The sequence below is a fragment of the Sus scrofa genome, chromosome 4, assembly GCF_000003025.6.
Source record: "Sus scrofa isolate TJ Tabasco breed Duroc chromosome 4, Sscrofa11.1, whole genome shotgun sequence".
Taxonomy (NCBI): domain Eukaryota; kingdom Metazoa; phylum Chordata; class Mammalia; order Artiodactyla; family Suidae; genus Sus; species Sus scrofa.
Genome location: NC_010446.5, coordinates 94,055,099 through 94,074,168, shown reverse-complemented (window position 1 = coordinate 94,074,168; position 19,070 = coordinate 94,055,099). Strand labels below are relative to the sequence as shown.

General features: G+C 52.9%; 1 protein-coding gene across 18 annotated transcripts in view; it reads right to left on the bottom strand.

The window, feature by feature from the left end:
* Positions 1 to 19,070, bottom strand: part of ARHGEF2 (Rho/Rac guanine nucleotide exchange factor 2) — a 55,816-nt gene that overhangs the window by 8,038 nt on the left and 28,708 nt on the right. For 12 of the 18 annotated variants that reach the window (XM_005663277.3, XM_021088470.1, XM_021088471.1 and 9 more), the window contains 13 exon segments: positions 11,547 to 11,691; positions 9,272 to 9,339; positions 8,867 to 8,930; positions 8,071 to 8,200; positions 7,744 to 7,853; positions 7,480 to 7,626; positions 6,187 to 6,437; positions 5,856 to 5,981; positions 5,425 to 5,542; positions 4,974 to 5,222; positions 2,851 to 2,927; positions 1,987 to 2,156; positions 679 to 746 (listed from right to left, as the gene is read on the bottom strand). In XM_005663277.3, the coding sequence (XP_005663334.1) occupies positions 679 to 746; positions 1,987 to 2,156; positions 2,851 to 2,927; positions 4,974 to 5,222; positions 5,425 to 5,542; positions 5,856 to 5,981; positions 6,187 to 6,437; positions 7,480 to 7,626; positions 7,744 to 7,853; positions 8,071 to 8,200; positions 8,867 to 8,930; positions 9,272 to 9,339; positions 11,547 to 11,691 (1,723 nt within the window). 18 annotated transcript variants of the gene reach the window in all.

Here is a 19,070-nt window from a genome sequence, read left to right as displayed (position 1 = left end):
GACCCTTTACACTGAAGACAGCAGAGCTGCATTCCTACCCTGTACTTCCCCTTTCTGGGCTGTTATTTGGAGAAAAATAATCTCCTACCTTGTGTAATCAATTGATACTTGTTGATCTCTTTGTATAGCAGTTAGATCATACCCTAATTAATATAAGGCCCTGTGGTAATATGGAAGTTCCCAGGCTAGGAGTCTAATCAGAGCTACAGCTGCCAGCCTACACCACAGCCACAACAATGCAGGATCTGAGTCACATCTGCAACCTACACCACAGCTCACAGCAATGCCGGATCCTTAACCCACTGATCAAGGACAGGGATAGAACCCTCAACCTCATGGTTACTAGTCGGATTTGCTTCCACTGCGCCACAACAGGCACTCCAACCCTGTTATTCCTAATTCCCCTTCCCAGAGGCAGCCACAGTGATACCTTTCTAGAGTTATTATACACACATACACATAAGACACGTGACATACCCCATGCCCATTATTTTCACACCAGTGGTAGCATACGCTTTACAGTGTTTTAAACCTTGCTCCTTTCACTCAACAATATATTTTGGTTACGGATCTACCAAACCCCTGATAGAGCCATCTCATTTTTTAAGACAGTTCCACCGTATTCCATTGTGTGGATATACCATAAATTCTTTATACGAGCTCTGTGGGTGGACTTACTCTTGATACGCCGCAGATAAGCCTCATCCTCTGTCTCAATCAGGGGGAAGTCCTCCCTGGATGGGCATCTGGGGGATAACGGGTTGGGCGGGGTTAGGAGAAGGAAGCTTAGGTTAGAGACCAGCTTCCCAAACATGCTCTCTGTTGCCCTGGTAAGACTCATCAGCTCCATGCCCTGGCTTCGTCCACCCTTGACCCTCTCCTTTTCCTAGCCCTGATCATCTGCGTTTACTGATCTGGACCTCTCCAAAGGTCACCTGCAGAGGCAGAACAGTGCAGAGAGACAATTACAGTTTTTGGCATCAAACAAACTGGGCTCAAATCCTGGCTCTTGAATTTACCAGGTAGTAACTTCTCTACCTCCCCATCTCAGAAATGGGAGTAGTATCTTCCTCACAGGTTTTTTGTTAAGATTAAGTGAAATGATGTACCAGTGCTTTGAACGTGGCAGAAGCTCAATAAATCAATTATAATGAATGATATTATTTTCGTAACTACAAATGTTAACACTATTAATAAAGAGGACACTATGGGTCTACTGTCAGTGGGAAAAGTGTTTTGCCTTATTTTCCTAGAGTAGGTAATTTCTGACTTTTGCATGTATTTCTGAAAAATTTGTTCAAAAGTCTAAATTGTAGAAGTAAAAAAAAAAATTGGTTTATATATCATACAGTGAAAAAGAATCCATTCCCTGAAAGCTTTAAAAAATTCCAAACATCCTAATTGAGTTTATTCTTCAGGCATAATCTTTGAGAATCCATTTTCAACATTTTATATGCGCATCACGTTTTTTTCATCACAACAGACACATAGTTGACTGTCTCACATCTAATGTGTGTCCAACAGAAGTCAAAGATTTGCTGCTTTAGCACACAAAACGATTTCCTTCTTGTTTCTATTGTGTGCAATTTGTCTGAGTCTTGCTCCTCTTATCACTAGTATCAATGCTTTCATTATCCTCTTTTCATTCATTTTTAGAAAATAAAAGTAAAATACAATACAATCCAAATAATGGCCCACTGCCTACAGACTAGGATGTTAATGCAGCTGAAATTGTACCGCTGGCTGGCAGGTACGCCAGCATGTGACAGCTCAAAGTATTCCTTTGGCTGTCAGCTCGTGCTGCATTTGGAAGGTAGTTGAGGTTGTCATCGTCTAAAATGTGACTTGACAGGACAGGAGAACAGAGATGACCTTTCCTGCCTTGGTCCATCTCGTCTCTCCTCTGGCCTCCACCCCCACTTCTGAACCCTGGGTTGGGTTCCCATAGAGTGCTGTGGCCAGGAGCCCAAGGCCATACACACTCACACTCGCACGCTCTGCTGAATAACGCGGATCCAGGTGCTCCGGTCATCCCGAGATGCTGTGTGGACCTCATACATCTCAGGGGGGGCCGCGCTGATCAGAAACATCCCTTTCTCCTGGTTGGCGATGTCCCGCACAATCAGATTCTGCAGTGATACCACCGAGGGCTTGTCCTGCCAGTCAGGGGGAAGGAAGAATTAAGCCTGGGAATCCTGACCCCCGGATATTTGGGTCTTCAGTCCTTCTGGAATACCCAAAGGATTGAGGAGTTAGCCTAGAATACAAGTTAAGATCCCAGGTTCTGGGGCTAGCCAGAGACGACTCAGAAATATTTGTGACCCTTAAAAATTTAACTTCAAGCTTTACTTTCCTCATCTACAAAAAGAGGATAATGGAGTTCCCAAAGTGGCGCAGTGGAAAGGAATCCCACCAGGAACCATGAGGTTGAGGGTTCGATCCCTGGCCTCACTCGGTGGGTTAAGGATCTGGCATTGCCATGAGCTGTGGTGTAGGTCGCAGATGCTGCTCGGATCTTGCATTGCTATGGCTGTGGTATAGGCTGGCAGCTATAGCTCTGATTAGACCCCTAGCCTGGGAACCTCTATGTGCTGCGGGCGTGGCCCTAAAAGGCCAAAAAAAAAAAAAAAAAGAGGATAATAATGGGCCTTCCTCATAGGTGCAAAAGTGCCTGCAGACAGTATCAATACCTGTTAGCAATTCTTATTTGTCATTACATTATAGTAACAGTTATAATAATAGCTGTTTGACTCTGGAGGAGTCCAAGGTTCTTTCAGGCTGGAGTAGGAAATCAAGAAGGGGCCTGAAACACTTGTCTGTGCTGAGAAAGGAGAAGGTGGAAGGTCTCACCAGGGCAGGAAAGATGTACTTCTGGTCCTTCTCCTGGAGAAACACCAGCACATCTGTCATCAGCAGCATCAGCACATCTGACAGGAGGATAAAGGCAGGAGAACACTCAGCATTGGAGGGTGTGAGCAGCTGTTTCCCTTTCTCAGGAACCAGGTCTACCCCGTCAGGCTAGAGCTCCTGATTCCCCTCTTCCTGATCTCTCTGCCTCTGGTTTGCTCCCTCTACCTTTGCAGACTCCCCCTGATCCATTCTTACAGCTCAGGAATTGGGAGAAAAATGTATGTGCCATTAGATAAAACAGCTTCTTGGGCTAAAGCGCCCATAAGCAATCACCCAATGCCTTTGAAAAAAACACTCTATCCAGGGGATGCAGGTTTCTTAACCTGGGGTCTACAGATCCCTAGGATGTCCACTGTTGGGCTTCAGGGCTCTGCAAAGCCTCCAAAGTTGCATAAGCAATTTTACATATTCATACAACACACGTGTAATTTTCAGTGTGCAAAGGTCCAGAATTTATGTGAGGGTAAAAGGATTCCATCCACAGTAGGAGGGACTACTGTTTTTAAGCCTTTCAGTTCCATGTCAAACAACAATCATAAGACCTTTCTGGACATTTGGCCTAAGGTCACCCTATCCCACCACCCCTGCCCCTACCCTGGCGTAGTCCTACTTCTCATTTTGTGCTCCTCCGCAGGGAGGGGAGCAGCTAGCTTCCTTATCCCCCTCTCCCACCGTTGAACAATCCCAGTCTCCAACCTCAGCAGGCCCTGCTTTCATGCTCCTTCTCTACCCCACCTTCCAGGTTCTCAAGATCCTACGAGGTCCTGTGCTCTCAATTTAAAACTTAGGGGGCAGTTCTCTGGTGCCTCCAAGAAGGGTTAAGGATCTGGCATTATCACTGCTGTGGTACCAGTTTGATCCCTGGCCTTGGAACTTCTGCATGCCTCAGGCGTGACCGAAAAAAAAAAGACTTGGGGGAAACAAAGGTCAAGCCCATGAAAACTGGATAGCACAGTCAAGCAAACACACTCACTCTGCCCTTGGAGATCTAATAGTGGGCACACAGAAGGGGAGGGCTTTCACTAAATGCTTCAGAAATAAAGCTCTCCAGCCTTGCTATTTTTAATCCCCCCCAGAGTTTATATTCTTAGCTTCTGCGTGGGAGGGATGAGAGGAGAGAAAGGGATGAAGGAAAGTGGCTGGTGAAGCCTGTGATACTCAAGCCCATGGAGTGGGGATTTCATGATATGGGACAGAGGTGCAGGCAGGTTCTGGTCTCAGGTAGTACTGGTTACTTCTGCCCCTCATTCCTCACCCCCAAAGCCGAAAACTGCAACTCTCTTGTCTTGATTTAGGTAGGAAAGACTTGGCCAGAGCAGTCTGGGAAGAGAGCCTGGGAAAGCATGCCCTGCCCCAACATGCCCCCTCTGTACTCTCTTCTCTACCCTGCTGGCCCCTCCCTGGGCTCCGCCCCCTCCCCTGGGCCTTCCCCAACTGTGCTCCCAAAACTCCTGCCCATTCCCCAGCCCCAGCAGCTGGGATTCAAGCTGGAAGAATCAACCCTGATCTCTGACCCTGGAATTTCTCTGTCTTCCTGATCAAAACTGGTAGGTTTCTGGGTATACAAGGACCAAAAAAAAAAAAAAAAAAAAATCACTAAGGAAGTCCTTGTATGGCCCATGAAATTAAATCCAGAATTCAGACTTTTGTTGCAACAGAGAACATGTATTTTCCTCCCATGAGGTTTCACCCAGGATATAGGGCTGCATAAATAAGTCCTGAAGGAGGAGTAGCTCAGTGGTTAACGAACCCGACTAGTATCCAGGAGGACGAAGGTTCAATCCTGGCCTTGCTCAGTGGGTTAAGGATCCCGCATTGCCATGAGCTATGTTGTAGGTCACAGATGTGGCTGGGATTTCATGTTGATGTGGCTATGGCTGGCAGCTATAGCTCTGATTGAACCTCTAGCCTGGGAATCTCCATATGCCACAGGTACAACCCTAAAAAGACAAAAGACCAAAAAAAAAAAAAAAAAAAGTCCTAAGTGTTTGGATGCTTCTCCCTCTCTAAATCTGATCGTGGACTCGCAGACTCTTCCCTGGTCTGCCAAGCTGACCACTGACCTTTGAAGCGCCCCGCTGCTGTCTTCCAGAGCAGGCAACCATCGTGAATGAGCTTGCGCCGCAGAAGCTCCTCTCGGCCAAAGGGGCCCTTGCCAGGCACTGGGGTCTGGGCCCTGGGGTCCATGCGGTTGTAGATCTCCTGCAGGCGGGCCCCCTTCTCCAGCTCATGTACATCCTGGTCCACATTGGACAGCAGCTCCTTTACCAGCCCCAGTGCCGTCGTCAGGTCCTGGCGCTCCTCCTCGATCCCTGGCACCACGGGTCGGCGTGAGGGAGAAGTGGCTTAGCCAGCTTCATGCCAGCCACCATACTCCAACCCATCTCACCTCACCATCAGAGGTGGCCCACGGTCCCACAGCTGACTCTATCTCTCCTCTTGGTTATCCCAAGCCGCTTCTCACCCCAGAGAGCCCTCTCCCCATCTTCTTTCCTCCCGGGTCCTCCCTCTCACCGTGGGTATGCTGCAGGATGCGGCTGATGAGCACCGGGTACTTGGTGATGCGCTGAGTCACCAGCAGGATGCACTCCTGTACCCCATGGCGCTTCAGCACGGCTGAGCGGGTCACTTTCTAGAAGGACAGAGGCAGGGCTCAGGGCCAAGGTGGGACCCGAGCCGAGGACAACAGAAAGAACCCTGGACTTGGAGCCTAAGCCCTGGTGTGGGCCCTAGCTTGGCCATTTACCATGCGCTGGCTGGCATAGGTGACTGAGACTGGAAAATGGGGAGGACAAGGCCATGGGTTTATCATGAGGCTCAAAGTAGCAAAAGCACTTGGTCTACTGCTATGGGGGGCTGTTGACAGGATCCACAGGCAGATGTGTCTACAAGGGCTGGACCACCGGAGGAGGTTCTGAGTTTGGGTCCTGGAGAGGGTTGCTCACCCGGATAAACTGCTGGAAGCGTTTGTCTCGGGCATAGAGCTCCTTATAGAGCTTTAAGGCCTTGGTGTGGCGGCTACAGAACTCCGAATAGGTCTTCCGCATCTGGTCTGCGCTGGGACCTGAGAACTAGAAGTTGGGGGAGCAAGGCTGGGTCAGCATTTCCCCCAAAGCCACCTCTTATCCCCCACACCCTCTAGTCTCCTGCCATACAGGCTGGCTTCCAAGCCTCTCCAGCTCTCCCTGGCTCCACCCCCTAGAGTTTGGAGCTGAAAAATGACTTTAGTCACACCTCCTCCCAGGAATGTTGCCCATGGGTCTTGTCTTTTCTCACCTGGGTGATGAGAAGGTCACCCAAGCGATGGATGACAAAGTTCCGGGGGCTGCCAGGGCACAGAGCCTGGCGTCGGCGTTCTAACAGCTGGCTGAGGAAGCGTGTGTGGATGTCACTAAGCTCGTCCACGCAGGGGAATAGGCCCTGGACCACTCCTGGCTCCAGTTGCAGCTCTTCCAGCATCCCCGTGCGGAAGAGGCGGGTCATGATCTTTAGCGTCCGCACGTGATGAAGCTCTGTCTGGATTAGCTCTGTGGGGACAGCGCAACATCTGGCCTCTACCCTGGCTCGGTTACAACCGGTAGGGCCTAGGCTAGGGACCTCAGGGCTCATTAGAGGTTTTCAAGATCCCTTGCAGGTTAACATTCTGCATTATTATGATCTTAGATCATTTTCTAGTTTTTTTATTTTATTTTATTTTTTTGGCTTTTTAGGGCCACACCCACAGCATATGGAAGTTCCCAGGCTAGGAATCAAATTAGAGCTGTAGCTGCCGGCTTACGTCACAGCCACAGCAACGCGGGATCTGAGCAGCATCTGCGACCTACACCACAGCTCACGGCAATGCCAGATCCTTAACCCACTGAGCAAGGCCAGGGATCAAACCCTCATCCTCATGGATCCTAGTTGGGTTCGTTAACCGCTGAAACACAAAGGGAACTTCTCTAATCATTTTTTATCTTTATGATTTGCCATTTCAAGCTGTGAGCTGTTTTAGGCAAGAACCATGTGTCCCCGACACATCTAGGTTTCCCACAGTCCCCAGCAGAGGGCTAGGCATGCAACAGGCAGAGAGGAGAGGCTAAGAACTGACTGTGAGTTCCCGTCATGGCTCAGTGGTTAATGAATCCAACTAGGAACCATGAGGTTGCAGGTTTGATCCCTAGCCTTGCTCAGTGGGTTAAGGATCCGGTGTTGCTGTGAGCTGTGCTGTAGGTTGCAGACGAGGCTCAGATCCTGCGTTGCTGTGGCTCTGGCATAGGTCGACAGCTGCAGCTCTGATTAGACCCCTAGCCTGGGAACCTCCATATGCCACAGGTATGGCCCTAAAAAAGACAAAAAGACAAAAAGAAAAAAAAAAGAACTGACTGGAAGGAAAAGATAAAGATGGGGCCTTGGAGGCCAACAGCCCCAAAAGGATGGAGTCTAGGGGCCACTTGTGGGATGCCAGGCAAGGTCTTGAAGGTCAGTGAGATGAGAAGGGCCTTGAGAGGTGGGGAATGGCAGAGGAAGGACGCAGAGAAACAGGACCAGTGAGGAAAGAGAAGTCGAGGGGTGGTCTTCTTGGCTCACCATAGATGACATCCTGTTGCTTCATCACCTCCTTTTTATGTTGCTGCAAGAAGCTGCTATCCACAGCAAGGCTCCAGGAATCTGCTGCAAAGTCCTTCTCGCCCATTTCAAAGTCACTCATCAGCTCATTGTAGATCACCTCTGCACCTGGCCGTGAGTGGGGGAAACAGCTCAGACCCCGGTTCTCGTTCCTGGGTCCCAGGCCCTTCTCTCGATCCCTTCCCACCCGCCCCTCACGCCTGGGTCTCCCCCAGGCCCGCTCACCTTCATCGATGAGGGACTCCACTGACAGGGTGCGGTTCCGCATGTTGAGGGAGTCTGTGGACTGCGAGAGGATCCGGCGCAGCCCCAGGGGAGACTCATCGTTGAAGTGTCTAGGGAAGTGGAGGGTGGCTGTGTCACCCCGACTTGGGCAAGAAATCCCTTCCAGGGTGAGGACCCAAGGCCGGGATCCCAGAGGCAGGCACCTCATGTTCTCCTTACCTGTCTCCCTCTAATTCTGAACTTGGGGAGGGGAAGGACCTCTGAGCCCCCCATCTCCACTGCCACACTCTGCCTGCCTGGCTCTCCCTTCCCCAAGCAGAGGCTCACCCAGCAATGTTGGTGGTGGAAACGCTCTTGGCTAAAGACAAGGAGGAGCGGCCGCGGCGGGAGCCAAGCAGGGACTGCCGGAAGCTGTCGGAGGGGTAGATAGCAGAGCTGGGCCGCTCCCGGGTGGTGGCTGTTGAGGGGGATACCGAGCAGGCAAGTGTCAAACCTGGTGCCTTCTCAGGATTCAGGCCACCCGGGCTCCTCGACTAGAAGTGAGGCCTCCTGTCCACCCCACCTTTAGCCCAGTTCTAGTCACAGAAAGAGGATAACAGTAGTGCTATGTTCGTGCAATACTTTTAACATTTACCAAGAGCTTTTCTTGTCTTATCTCTTCCCCAAAACAGGCCTATGAGCAAAGTGCAGCTCAGGACAGTGCAGAGACTTGGCTGGGGTGACTCAGCTTGTGGCTGAGCAGAGACTCAGCCTCTGGTCATCTTGACTAAGCACCATGCTCTGGCTGTTACAGCAGAGCTGCCTGAATTGGCCCTTGACAACTGCTGCCAACATTCCCAAGCGCAGTGGGAATAACTGATGATGATAATAATAATATGAAATGTGACCAGGCTTAGATGACCAGCCATCCCAAGCCTTTGTCCCCATTTGAATTCTGTCCTGCCCCTAAGCCCAAGAAGCTTAGGACCTCCCTTATTGCCCCACATCAGATTCCAATTGAAGGAAGGAGCTGTGCCAGAGAATGACCTCAGGGGGGCAGCAGAGCCCATGGGCTGAGAGGCCTGGGGTGCAGGGTCCTGGGGCAGGGGGTTGGGGGGGGAGCTCCTGCACCCTCACTACTCACTCTTACTGCGAAGGGAAACAGACTGCAAGGCAGTGTTGTTCTTCAGCAGGGCGGCTTTCTGTTGCTGTGAGACAAAGAGCAAGAGAGAGACACCAAGAATAGCCGTCACCCAAGGGTCACCCCCATAGGCCCGGGGCAGGAGCTGGGTGGCTGGCCCCCTTGGGAGAAGGCTGGCACGATGGCTAAGGGCATCAGGGTGGCTAAGCCCCGTGCTGAGGGGATGTGTCTATAGCAATAGGCTGACCCCCTCTTGGGCCCGAGGCCTGGGGTGGAGGAGGGTCTGGGCTACCCCCTGGTGAGGAGAGGGGTTGAGAACACAGGGTGAGGAATGAATGGAAAAGGCATGAGGGTACCACACAACTCACTACCCTCTCCCCCAGCCCTCTGCCCTCCCTGCCATCTCACCTTCTGCTTGACCTTGGTACAGTTGGCGAGGGTGTCTTTACAGCGGTTGTGGATAGTCACATTGCAGGCTGGGAGGGTGGGGTAGAGAGGGTGACGGGAGGGCCGGGTGGTACAGGAGGGGACACACCCACATGCAGACACCCATCTCCCCCTGGCCACACAGTCTCAGAGGCTCTCCCCACTTCCCAGACTCCTCGGCCATCGCCGCATCCCAGTCCCTCTCTTCCCGCTTCCCCCTTCCTTCAAGCAGGAGATGAAGTGGGGGGTAAAGGTGGGGACTGCAAGAAAGCCATCGGAAGGGATGGGCAGTCCTGACTTGGATGACCTGTGGGGGGGACTAGAGGGAAGAAGGGGTTACTGGCTGCCAGAAATGAGCTCAAGAAGCACAAAGGTGGTTGAGTATGACAGATGGCAGAGAGGACGCCCACGGAACAGAAGGTGGCACAGGAGCAGCTGGGATGGGGGCTCGGGGCAGAGGGGGGGGAACCAAGCATTCCCTGAGCAAGTAGTAAATGTTCCGCGTGTACTTGATCCTAACAACCCTTTGAGGGGGATTCAATGATGCTCACTGTAGAGACGAGGAACCTGTCTTCTGGAGAGGTTAAACCATCTGCCCAGAGGTCATACAGCTGAGCGGTAGAGCCAGGGTTTAACCCAGGAGTGTCTGAATCCAGAGGCTGTGCTCTTCCCGTTCAGTCAGGCGTAGGCCCATGAACTCTAGCTAGGCCTAAGCCGAGCAAGGGCTGATGGATCCAGCGGTAGAGCGGGGACCGGCCACGCCTGCCTGCCTTCTGCCCTGCTCAGCTATGCTTGCTATGACTCCAGCCTCCCTTCCGGGCCCGGGGAATCTTGTTCCCCAAGTAAGGCAAACCCGCAGCTCCCACACTCCATCTGCTTCTCCCTCATCACCCACTCCACCTTGCCGTGGGGTAGGAGAGAAGGGGAGAGGAAAGGAGGAGCAGCCAAACCTAGGCACTGGGACTGCTGGCCGTCCCTTTGCCCAACATGCCCTCAGGCCTCAGCCCTTGGCTGGCTCCAGCTTCCCCTCCCCCGTCAGTCCAACAACACAGGAAACTGCTAACTCCTTCAGACAATACCCAGCACCGTGCTTACTTCCACAAATACAAGGCAAGCAGGGTGGGGCAGAGGGGCAGACAGAAGTGGGGGCTGGGGCTGCACGCCCTCCCCTGGAGCTCCCTTCTCCTGCTCCCAGCACTCAGTGTCTCTGGATCGAACCTCCGCTTTCTACCTGCTCTCAAAATAGCGCTTGCTGCCCGCCTCCCCAGTTCCCCTGGCAACAAGCTTCCAGATTGGGAATTTTGTCAGGTCTCTAGAGGGATCTAGATGGGGGTTCCCTCCTCATCCTCATAACTCTAAGTTGAATAGTGAGGAAGCAAGGAGGCCTCTCTGGTTCTTTCTGGGGTTCCTTCCCCAGGTTCCACAGAGATTTAGAAGCTAGAACTTTAGTCCCTCTATTCAGCAGCAGGTCACAATACCCCTGGGCCAGCTCTAGTCAGAAACAGCTCTTTGCCACCAGCTAGGCGGCGGGGGGGTGGGGTGGGGTGGGGGGGTGGACAGGGCAGGAGCCCTCTGTATAGGTATCTTGGGGAAGGAAGAATTCTTCACTTGTACCTACTCAATACAGGGTTACCCTTAGATGGGGGTGAAGGTCAGGAGTTCTAACCCCGATTCCCCTAACACACACTTCGCTGCCATATTCTCTTTCTCACTGTGGGTCAGTCAGACTAGAAATTTGAGATGGGGCTCCCAATCCCTAATCTTCTGCTTCAAACTGCAGAGATTTAGAGATTTCAGGCTTCACCCGGTCAACAGAAAGGGAGGGGGCAAGAGGACCCTGGAGTCCTGAATGCCCAGCTCTGCCCAGGAAGATGGGCAGAACAGCTGCAAGGCTGGCAGCTTCCCACCCAGCTCCTCGATCCACCCACCCCCCCATACACACAACATTCCGGCTCCTCCAATCAGTTCTCCTAACCCTCAGCAGCTGTTCGGGGAGCTGGGGGACGCCCAGTGGACGACAGCTGCAAGGGGAGCCACCCCAGCCTCCCAGCCCCATGCCCCCAGCTAGACCTGCTTATGCCATATTCCGACCGCCACCAGCCCTAGATGTGAGGACAGGGAGAAAGGGATCAAGTATCTGGCCCTGGCTTTTGGGCCCTCCGGGGGCTCAGAAAGGAGCGGGTCCAGGGCCAAAAGAACAGAGATTAGGGTCAGCGGGCACTAAGTCAGAGGGACATTCGGGGTCCAAACAACTTACTTGGGCAGATGAGGGCTTCCTTGGCTGTGATGCTCTTGTTACAGGCATAGCACATGGTCATGCCTGAAACGGAGATGGTGGTGAAGAGATGCCCGTTGGTATAGCGAGCATCCTTGGCTTCCTTCATCTTCTCCTTTTCCCGGGTCTGTAGAAGGGGCAAGAGGGACAGGAAGTAAGGCTGGAGGATGCGAGGGTGCCCAAAGAGTCCAGAGAGATGGCCTGAGGGCAGAGGCCAGGCAGCAATGCCTGCCTGGGGTTGCCAGAAACACACCACTTCCTGAAGCTGAGCCTGCCATGGTGTGTCAGGAGCAGCTGCCCAAGGGTGACCAGGCCAGCCCGGAGGGCCAAGCTTGCCCCCGACCTACCTGGCCTCTGCGGCTGGGCTGCCTCCTGTTGCCGCTCATCTCTGCGGCTCTAGACCTCCGCGTCCTCACTCCACCTCCCAGCCCTAGCTCTGCTCGCCCCCGAGCTGCTGTACTCTCTCCTCTGCGCCGGGGAAGATGCGCAGAGAGGAGGGGAGAGCAGGCGAAGCAGAAGGTGCCAGCTCACCAGCGCTTTCCAATCTATGGGAGTTAGCTCCTCTTATAACCATGACAACCGGAGTTGGAGCCGCTGTCTCCGTGGCAGTGGCAGTCACAGTAGGGTGCAGGAGATCCCCTTATTAGACTGACTGAAGGGGGCAGGATGCCTCCACTGCCACCCCAAACCCAGAGGTCATGATCCCAAACCTCTAAATCTTTCACCTCCCTTCAGCCAAGGTCCACAGGGCCTCTGCGAGAGAGGCAGCGTGTCCCCTCCTAACCTCGAGGCAGGAGCCTGATTTCCGTGTCAGCTCACACATCCTCTCTGGGATCTTTAAGGAAAGAGACTCAGCCAGCCATCAAGGTCTCATTCCCAGCAGGAAGTCTCCCCTGAAGCCTAACTTTTAAGGCTTCCCTCTCAAGCTACCCTCCTAAACCTAGGATACCTCCCGTATTTCTTCTCAGGCCATTAGTCCAGGAAGTCCTTTCTGGCATCTACCTTCCATCCTCCAGCTGCAACGTCAGTTCCTCCTGCTCTGGGCTCTTTTGAGATGGGGCGCACTGTGGGCCTTTCCAAAGAAGCTCAGAGGCGGCCGTTTCCCACCAGCTCTCTCTTCTCCTGCATCCCCCTGACCTCTGCAAATCAGGTCATTCTCCCTGACCTCTTCTCTGCCCTCCTCAAGCCCCTGAGCTTCTCCCAAAGCCTGAGGAGGGGAGAAGATGGGACACCATTCTTTCCACCTATTCTAGGACCTTCCTTAGTCCGTGGATTTTTCTTCCACTTTTAACAGGACTGAGAGCACGATCCAGATGGTAGAAGCTGAGGAGATGGGCCCCAAATCACAGCACACCGGCTGGGTCTCTGGGACAGAGAATCAGAACTCAGAGAAGAGTCCCCACCCTGGACCTTAGGGGCCTAGTCCTGACTCTCAGCTGCAGCCACACAAGCAGTTAGAGGCGGGGGAGGGGAAGAACCACACTGGCCTGGTGCACAGCTCGAAAAGGGAAGTGTGGATGGGCTGAGTCAACAGCACAGGGGCCAGAGGGCACTAGGCTGCCATGCCCTAGGGTCTCAGGGCTTCCTGGTGGCCCAAGATCTTTCTCTCTCCTGTCTCCCCACAGAAGCTCCAGGGTTGTCTGCTGATGAGCAGAGCCCAGAGGTCTTAAGGTCATTCCCACAAGATCACCGTTTTTCTTTTCTCCTTCTCTCTCATTCTCCTTCTCTTCCCATCCCCTTGGCCCCCCTCCTCTACTCCACGGCTTCCCGCCTTGGCCTCCCCTTTCTCACCCTAGCTTCTCCTCTCCTACTCTTGGCCTTTCCCCCCGCCCCCTCCTCCTAGGCCCTGTTAAGGAAGCTGATCAACCTTCAGCTCTAGCCTCCCTTTTTCTATTCTGGTACCTATCTGGACCACTAGAAAATTCTCCCTTGGGTCTAACCTCCATCTGCCTTACTTCAAATTACAGCTCTTTAGAGCAAATCCTCCTCTGAATAACAGCCTTATAGGACCTCCGAGTCCCAGTCTAAATATCTCTTCTCACTACCCTATACTCTCCCTTCTCCCTCCTCTTCTGCCCACCGCCGCCCCCCGCCACCAAGCTTCTCTATGACACAGATTTTAAAAGTTTCCACACTTACTATGTTTGAATTAGAAGCAAGCAAACCAAAAAAATGTGAAAATCATATTAAAATGAGCAACATGGGGAAATTCCCTGGTGGCAGCACAGTAGGTTAAGGATCTGGTGATGTCACTGCTGTGGCTTGGGTCACTGCTGTGGTGTGGGTTTGAGCCTTGGCCTGGGAACTTCCGCATTCGACAGGTTTGGCAAAAAAAAGAGAAAAAAAAAGCAACATGGGGAGGGAGGCATATTAGGAGTACAGGATTAAGAGATACAAACTACAATGTATACAATAGATAAGCAGCAAGGATATATATTGTACAGCACAGGGAATTACAGCCATTATAGCCATTATCCTGTAATAACTTTAACGGAGTTTATATAATCTGTAAAAAATGCTGAAACCAATATAATATTGTAAATCCACTATACTTAAAAAAAAAAAAAAAGCAACAGGTCTGATCAGGGTCAACTCCAGAACGGGCAGTGCTGCAGACCTGCCCTAATGCTACAACTCTTGCTCCTCTTACCCGACCTCTGCCCTCCACCCTCAGGCCTCCAGGAGCACTCACCTGGGAAGGGGGGGATAGAAGGAGAGGACTGGGACAGCCTGAGAACAGGGTCTCTTGTGGCCTTTCCCCTCTCTGGCATCAGTATCCCACAGACATCCCAGCTACCCTGATCTCAAGCTCCTCCACCCCCCAACACTCACCCTCTCTCCAAGTGACCCTCTCTCTAGGTGGGCCAGCAGCGGGCAGCAGCCACAGCAGCAGCACATCCCAACACAGACACTGCCCAGCAGCAGGCGGCCCTGGCACTGCCTAGTGCTATTGTCCTGGAGGCAGCCTGCACCCGCCCCAGGGCTCAGGCTGGTGAGGGCCTGCTCCAGAGACGGAGCAAATGGGCTTGTGTGGTTCTCTGTCCTACTCCTGCCAGGTATTCTTAAGATTGTCCCATCAGTTTCCCAGTTACCTGCCTTCCCACCGTCAGGACAGCCCTTCACCTTCATGCTCCCATCAGTCCACCAAGAAAAGGGCCCATGACTCGGCAATCCGCACCACCCACCCCAACACTCAGAGGCCCTTCCTGCTTGGTTCAGACCTCTATTGTCCAGTGTCCAGAGTCTTGCTCTCTATCAAACCCTCACAGAAAGTCTTTCTTGCTAACACAGGCTTCATGCCTGCCACTGCTGCATCAAGGATGATGTGAATAAAGCGCGTGAAAGCAAGCAAAACAAAAAAATGTGTATACGAGCACAATGGCTGGTATACAACAGGCACTCATAATATGTTTGGAAAGAAAGGAAGAAAAGAAGGAAGAATGGGATAGACAGCAGGACATGGGGTCCCGCAGGACCCTCGCCCCTGCTCTATGATTCCCTCATTTCTTGTCAGAGCCTCAGCGATTTCAGCCTCCTCCTTTCTTGTTTATTCTTTTCTCCCTCCCACCCTGAACTTCTCTCCTTCTGATCCCTTTGAATTTAGGGCCCAAGGGTATCCTCTGAAGGAGATTAGAGGACGAACCTAAATCTTCCTTCCACTGTCCTCCCAGATCTTGGTCATCTCGGGGAGAGAAAAGCCCAGAGAATGGCTGAGGGCATTGAGGCTGGTGGCTCAAAGGCTCAAAGGAAGTTTCTCCTTTCTCCATATTTTGTCTCCCAGGTCGAGAGATGAGAAAAACAGTGACATACGTAAAGGCCAAGGAATGCCAAAGCCTGGACTTCAGCTTCCTGCGCTCCCTGGCAGGCAGCAGAGGATGACGGAGCCGGCCCAGAAGAATGAGAGCTGCTTAAAGCAAAGTCTAAGCTCTCAGCTGTCCCTGTTTCTCCACCAGGTATATGCAGACCAAGAGCTCTGGGGGAAGCCACGTGGTGCTCAGAATGGCCTCCGCTCCAGCTGCAAGTGGCAGCAGCCCCTCCCGCAAGGCAGTGCCCCTCTGTCCAGACCCTTTGGTGACCAGAAGTTTCCCTAAAGGGTTCTGCTAGATTTCGAATCATCTGTGGCTTAGACCCGAGGTGGCAAGGGGTCAGAGTCCTAGGCTGCAAGGGGCACTGAGTCATGAGGGATGGGGGGCAGGGCTGGGAAATGAGGAAAGGGAGGGTTTCTGGCCACGGGACTGAGAAGAGGGCTCAGGATGGCCTCAGCCAGGCTCTGCTCTCTTTTATGAGCTTCCAGGGACAAGATAAAGGCAGGGGGCTGAGGAGAAGGCAGCCAAAAGGAAACACTAATGCCAAAGCCAGAAACATAACACAAAAAGACATTGCTGAACACACAAAGGCACTTAATAAACACTTGCTTGATGAATGAAGATGAGACATCAGACAATGGGGGTGGGCACACTGGGGAAGCAAAACAGGGCGCTAAGGGCCGAAGGGAATAAAGTCTGGCTGGAGACCTTGAGACCCAGGCATCCTGGACCCCAGCCTGCCCCCCACCCAGCCACACCTGTCGGGTCAGGAGAGAAAGACAAGCAGAGGGAGGGGGGAGTGATGCAAACAGACGGGCATTTGTGCAGGCGAACAATAGCTGTGCCAGGACTCCCTGCCCTCCTGGCACAGGGCAGGCCAGCTGAGTTGGGAGGGGGGCAGCTGCTGCCTGCTGCCCCTCCCCCAAAGAGCCATAAACAAATCCAGAAGGGTCCAGCCAGCTCCTCTCAACCATTTCTCTGACCCGCTCCAGGAACCCTGACCAACCTGCTCACAAGCTCCCAGATAATACTTCTCACCAGAGACTTAAGCTAAGAATGAAAACACTTCCTTGTGTCTGGAGAGCAAGGAGCCCCCGACTTTGGTGACCACCATTCCAAACAGGGACCCACAGCATCTAGCTATAAGCAGACACACACACACACACACACACACACACACACACACACACACACACACCCCAATACACAGGCCATGGGCACACATGAGATCCACTCCTTCAGATCTGTCCCCTCCCTGACTCCAAGGTCAGGTTCCAGGGAAGCCAGAGGGACTGAGCTCAGATCCCCCCTCAAATTCCTCGGTCAGATCCCCAGGTCCTTCTCTCAGGACCACCCCCCTCACCCCTCTGCAGTCACTCAGCAACTTCCCTAAGCTTTCGGCACCCTTCCCCCATCCCTGCTCCCCACCCCCCTCTTTCCCTAACCTCCATGACCCCTAGAATCTTTTTCTTTGCCCCCAAAAGCTTCAGCCTCCCAGGAGACCCCCAATGCCTCAACTTTCCTCCCAAGCTGCCAGCAGTCTCAGCTCCCTCCTGGGCTCCACTCCTGGTCCCTAGTCCCTAGTCCCCACACAAAGCCAGCTACCTCTCCAGAACAAAGAAATAGTCTCTCTCCCCTCTTCCCACCCGTCTCCAAAGCTGGGGTCCTTGAGATTCCAAAGGGACCTCCTAGCCTCCAGGGCCATCCCCGGACCTCTGGACCCTGCTCACTCTTAGGCAGGAAAGGATTCTTTGTTCTGAGAGACAAGACAGTTAGGGTTTGGGGGAGGAGGGAGGAGAGAATAGGGGAAGGGGGGGGAGAGAAAGGGGACCTCTGGGGTTTGGGGCCTACGGAGGTAGGAAGTAGAGCAGGGAGAATGAGGGGGTGGAGGACTGAAGACAGCATGGAAGAATAGAAATGGAGTGAATAGAGAAAGGAGGCCTGGGGAGGGGGAGCTGCACGGAAAGGACAGTGGGGAGGAAAAAGGGGCAGGTTCAACTTAAATTCCTCCTTCTTCAAGGAGGTCCTGGAGAGGAAGGCCAGGGATGGGGGGAGGTGTTAGGACTTAGCTCTGAACAGCCCCCCAGATTGGGAGCAGGGGAGACCATCTTCCTCAAATCATCTCCTTTCCAGCGGCCCCCCTCTACTTCCCACCACAGTATAAAAAGAAAGGAGACAGCTGGTGTGCTTGGGGGAGGGGGAAAGAGGGGATCCAGGGTTTATTGGCTAAGAATCAACTCCCCCCTTCTGTAACCACAGCTTTCCGGAGGTGGCCCTCCCCTTCCGACCGACGGGCCCAAACTGACAACCACCCTCCTCCAGTGGCCTCTCTGCCCTCTTAGAGCTACCCATTCAGCCCCCCACATCCCCACCCCCAATCAGATTCCCAACACCCCCACACACACCACAGCCAGCCACAGGATAGAGAAAGCCAAGCTTCTAGTTTCCCAGTGCCCCCCAAAACCAAAAAAAAAAAAAAAAAAAAGCAATCCAAAAAATCACCACCACCACCAAAAAAACCCCAAGGCATGAAGACCCGGGTATCTGGACCCCCATCTCTTCCCAATAATGTTAAAAAGGACCCTAGTATCTACCTTCCCAGAACCCCTTTCTACAGCCTCTCTCCAGGTCTGCCCCCACCGGTGCCCTCATGGCTTTCCTTTTTAGGGTGGAACCAAATTTCCGTGGTTTCAAAAAAACCTCTCCACCCCCCCTTGGCTCTACTCCAGGGTCTCAGCTCAAACGGTTGAAAAATAAACAGACTTTCCTTGCTGGGGCCTGGCCTGGCGCAGGGTTGAGAAGAGCCTGTCTGCCACCCCACTGTTCCACCACACTTCAGCCATCTCTCCTCTGGCTCTGTTTGTCTTAGGCCCTACCCAAATCCCCAGTTGCTTTCATGTAAGCAGAATCTTACCCCAACACCCTAAGAAAAAGTTCCAGGATGGAACCTCTCCCAACTTAGCCTCAAGATAGCTAGCTAGCCAGGCTAGAAGCCAGGAGGGGGGTGTGGGAGGGGGTTTCCATCATCTTTCAGGGCTGGGAAAGGGTACGCTCTCATGCTTAAAGACAGTGATGGTGACCAGTATAGGCTAGGTGGCCAGTCAGGACACTGGGACTGGAGAGGGGCCAGAGATTAAACCAACTGTGATTTGGGTCTTGGCCTTTCTGATAATGGGTACAGTGTGGGTGCCCTGAGCAGCTGGGAGGTGCGGTCAGCCTGCAGCCTCTTCCTCCCATCTCTCACTTATTCACCTACAAGGCAGCTTCATCATTTCCTGGGGGCTGAGGTGTGGAGAGGTCACAACCTTTGGGAGTGGGCCATGGTACAAAGACAGAAATAAAGGATACTTGGAAAGGAGTGGCCCAGAGGTCAAGATGCGGGTGGGAGGCTAGGATAATTATACATCCAGACTCTTGAAATGGTGGGCGAATGTCCCAAAATAAAAAGATAAAGCCACGGGGGGGGGGGGGGAATGAGGGCACAGTGCCAAGTGGGTCAGCCTAAGGGTTTTAAGTTGTTTCAGGCTGGGAAGACAAGGAGCTTGGAAGCTGGTGGGGCAGAAAGGGATGGGGGTCTCGTGGAGTTTCAGGAGCAGCGGTGCTCAGGGCCTCTAAGGATGGAGGAAAAGATCCTAGCTACACAAAGACCTCTGCTCCCTTCACCTGAGGGTGACGGCTTGCGGGGAAGTGAGCCGTTCTA